General features: G+C 40.1%; 1 protein-coding gene across 1 annotated transcript; it reads right to left on the bottom strand.

The window, feature by feature from the left end:
• Positions 1-2,638: 2,638 nt before the first annotated feature.
• LOC103210447 (olfactory receptor 56A3-like) lies at positions 2,639-3,586 on the bottom strand. The gene has a single exon (XM_007956368.1). The coding sequence runs from the start codon at positions 3,584-3,586 to the stop codon at positions 2,639-2,641; it is 948 nt and encodes a 315-aa protein (XP_007954559.1).
• Positions 3,587-3,863: the final 277 nt, after the last annotated feature.

Below are 3,863 nucleotides of genomic sequence, written 5' to 3'. Positions count from 1 at the left end.
GTGGATGGTCTGGAAAGCAGTGGACCATACCTTTCTAATTGTCAGTTTTGGGGTGCTTTCTTCTGTGACTCTCTAGTTTTGCTTCTACTCCCTTTATCTTCATGCTAGTCTTCTTACCCTGAATGTAAGGATGATATGGAGGTTTTTTTAGGACTTTTTGGTGGGTTTTCTTTTCTTTTTACTGTATACTCTCATTGCTTTGATTATAATTTAGAATTACTTCCTAAGATTATATCCTATCTGAGAGTGAAACCTATAAATCCAAGTGCATACTGTGCATTTCACTTTTACGTTTCATGGATATTCAAATTAAAAATGTCTAAAAGGATTCTTGTTATTCTACTCTTGCCTGTTCCATACAGACCAGAAACTTGGAATCATGCTTGAAATATGCTCTCTCCCTCACTCCTGACACCTAAGTAAACACTGAGGACTTGCACTATGTGGTCCTAGTAACTAGAATACATTAATTTACTTATTCAACATCCATTCAATTATTTATTTAACAAATGTTTAAAGGTCTTTATCATGTACCAGGACCTCTGGTGGTGCAGTGGTTAAAATGCTTGGCTGCTAACCAAAAAGGTGGTGGTTTGAACTCCCCAACTACTCTGTGGGAGAAAGATGTGGCAGTCTGCTTTTGTAAAAATTTATGGCTTTGGAAATGATGGGGCAGTTCTACTCTGTCCTATAGGTCAGTACGAGTTGAAATGGACTCAGCATCAAAGAGTACCATATGCCAAGAACTGTTGTGTGTAGTGGATATAGAACAGTGAACATAAAAGACAAAAATTCCTGCTCTCATACTGTCTGAATTTTAGTGAAGGTAGGCTGACTAAACACTTAAATTAGTAAAATTTATAGTATTTTTTAAAACAAAACAAATGAGTTGCTGTCAAGTTTATTTTGACTAATGGCAACCCTGTGTGTTAGTGATAGATGTTATGCTAAACAGTCTAACACTAGGAAATCATTTGTGTTTTAAGTGAATATTGTTGAGTGATGTTTCTAATATACCACAACCAAACCCACTGCCATTGAGTTGATTCTGACTCATAGTGACCCCCATTGGGTTTCCAAGGTGGTAAATCTTTATGGGAGTGTATTGCCTCGTCTTCCTTCAGCGCTTCAGCAGAACAGCTGGTGGGTTTGCATGGCCAACCTTCTGGTTAGCAGTCAAATACCTTAGGCACTGCTCCACCAGAATTCCTTATTTTTAATATAGTAGTCAGGAAAACCAGTGGATCTGAAGAATCTGAAGAATCTGAAGAAGACAGTTGTCTGGGGGAAAGGCTATTTTAGGCAGAGGGAACAAAAAGTAAAGGATCCCAGAGGCAGGAATGTAGTTGATGTGTTTGAGAAATTGCTAGGCAGTTTGGATAGAGTGGACTGAAAGTGGAGATCCAGCAGGTAGTTAAAGAACATACTGTGTAGGGTCATACAGGCCATTGAAAAGATTTAGCCTTTTATGAGTGAGATGTGAAGCTATAAAGAGCTTTGTGCATGCCAGTGAAATGACTGGCCTGATATATCTTCACTCTCTAGGGAAACAAGCAAGGAGGCCCCTCCTCCACTTACCCAGAAGGCCATTACAGTAATCCCAAGTAGAGATGAAGTAGCTTGGACTTGGGTATAGCAATGAAGGTAGGGAGAAATTCTCAGAATATTCTGAAGATAAAATTGACAGGATTTGCCTGTGGACGTGATTTTAGAGATAAAAGAAAGAGGGGATCAAGGATGCCTCTGATGTTTTTGGTTTGAAAATTTGGAAGTAATGAATTGATATTAACTGGGATAGGGAAACCACAGAGAATTACCCTCTCTTCCCTACATGAACCCAAACCTAGTATGCTTTTATCTTTGGCTCCTGATGATCCAGTTTTTGGTATATTCTTCCACTCTTCTGCCAATCTGTCATCCTACTGCCTGTGTGTAGCCTTCTGGATCTACCTAGAGGATTCAATTCATCTCTTCTGAGCTTATTCATATGTTCTAATCCCTTATTACACTGCAATATAATGCTTTTCTGTATTTCTGCTTTCTCCACTAGACTATGTTCTCCTTGAGTAGAGGGACAAAAATGTATTTATTTAGAATTCCATTTTTTCTAGCACCATGCTGGATATAAAATAACATCCAATAATATTTTTGAATGTATAAAAAATAAAGGAAAATGTTAAAGTATAATTGTTACAGTAATATTTTTAACAGTTACTTTTTATTCTAACATATATTCTTCCAAAGCCTATGCACTCTCTTTCCAATCAAAGTACTGACCTTTCCAATCAACAAAACATCTTTAAGCAAATATTGATTTTAAATCTCCCCTGGCCCAATTTGGGATTTTTTCAGGCGCAGACAATTAGATTTGATGCTTGATTTATCAAAATTCAGAGTCTCAGGCCTGGGATGCATGGTTAGAGAATATACAACTATATTCTTAGTCTCTGCCAGGAAACCATGGAATGACGAGAAGTAGGATGTGCCCCTGAATGAGAGGGAAACCAAATAGTTCATATCAGCCATGTCCAAAGAGGAGATTAAGACTGTATTTCTCTCCCTAAATCACTGCCTCCAACTATAATTTTGATATTCCCAACCCAGAAGAGAAAAGGAAGAGCATAATTACTTTCTGTTGTCACCCAGCTCTCCTCAGTAATTTGCAAATCCCTTGTTTAATCTCCTGAGTTCTTACACCATAGACAATGGGATTCAGAGCAGCTGGAATTACATGGTGCAGGACATTAAGTAAGATAGGAATATCAGGGGAAACCTTTTTCTTCGCCATATGGGTGAACACAAAAACCAGCAGGATAGTGCTGAAGAAAAGGATGAGAATAAAGTGGGAGCCACATGTACTCAGAGCTTTGGCAGCTGTCCCCTTTGCCTTGAGTCTAAGAACAGCTCGGAGGATAAAAGCATAGGAGAGAAAGATGAGGATGAGGTCAGAACCCAGAAGAGTCCAGGCCACAATTAACTGGTAGATTCGGTTAAGGGCAACATTGTCACAAGAGAGCTTGGACACAGACAGGTTGGCACAGATACAGTTCTCAATGATATTTTTGCCACAATAATGGAGTCGAGCAGAAAGGATGGGGATAGGTGCAGTGAGAAATGTATTCCGGGTCAAGATGAAGACAATAGCCTTTGCCACAAATTGGTCAGTGATAATGGATGGATAACGTAGAGGCTTGCAGATGGCCACATAGCGGTCATAGGCCATAGCCAGAAAGGTACTTGATTCCATGGGCAGGAAATTGTTCATAATGAACATCTGGAGGAAGCAAGCAGAGAAACTGATGGGCCTGAGGTCAAACCAGAAGATGGCCAGGACCTTTGGGATGACAGTGAGACAGAGCACAATGTCCAGCAGGGAGAGGAGGCTGAGCAGGTAGTACATAGGCTCGTGCAGGGAGGCCTCCAGGTAGATGGTGATGAGGAGGGTGGCATTCGCCCCCATGGCCAAGAAGAAGAGCAGGCTGAGGGGCAGGGACAACCATTGCTGCCAGTTGGGAGATTTAACAAAACAGTTCAGGAGGAAATCAGAGACTTCAATAGAGAGGGAGTTGTTGCTATAAGAGAGCATGGCAGGGACTCTAGTGAGGTAGGTGTCTTTGAGTAGCTGAAGAAGAGAGAAAGAGTAAATTCTATCAGAGACCCTTATGAGTTTGTACTTAGCCTGCAAAATCTATGAGAGTACAGACAAAATCCACCTTGTTCATCTCACATCCCTGTGCCTGGCACATTTTCTGTCCCATTAGAGGTAGTTAATAAATATTTGCTGACATTTTCCCTGCTGTGAATTTATCTTTTGAGTCTGTTTGCTTGATTGATTAGTGAATCAGAAATTATTTAAACATCAA

This window comes from Orycteropus afer, unplaced genomic scaffold, assembly GCF_000298275.1.
Source record: "Orycteropus afer afer isolate SDZICR_OR568_19922 unplaced genomic scaffold, OryAfe1.0 scaffold00014, whole genome shotgun sequence".
Classification (NCBI taxonomy): domain Eukaryota; kingdom Metazoa; phylum Chordata; class Mammalia; order Tubulidentata; family Orycteropodidae; genus Orycteropus; species Orycteropus afer.
Note: the sequence above shows the minus strand (reverse complement) of the source record. Positions and strands in the feature narration are given on the sequence as shown.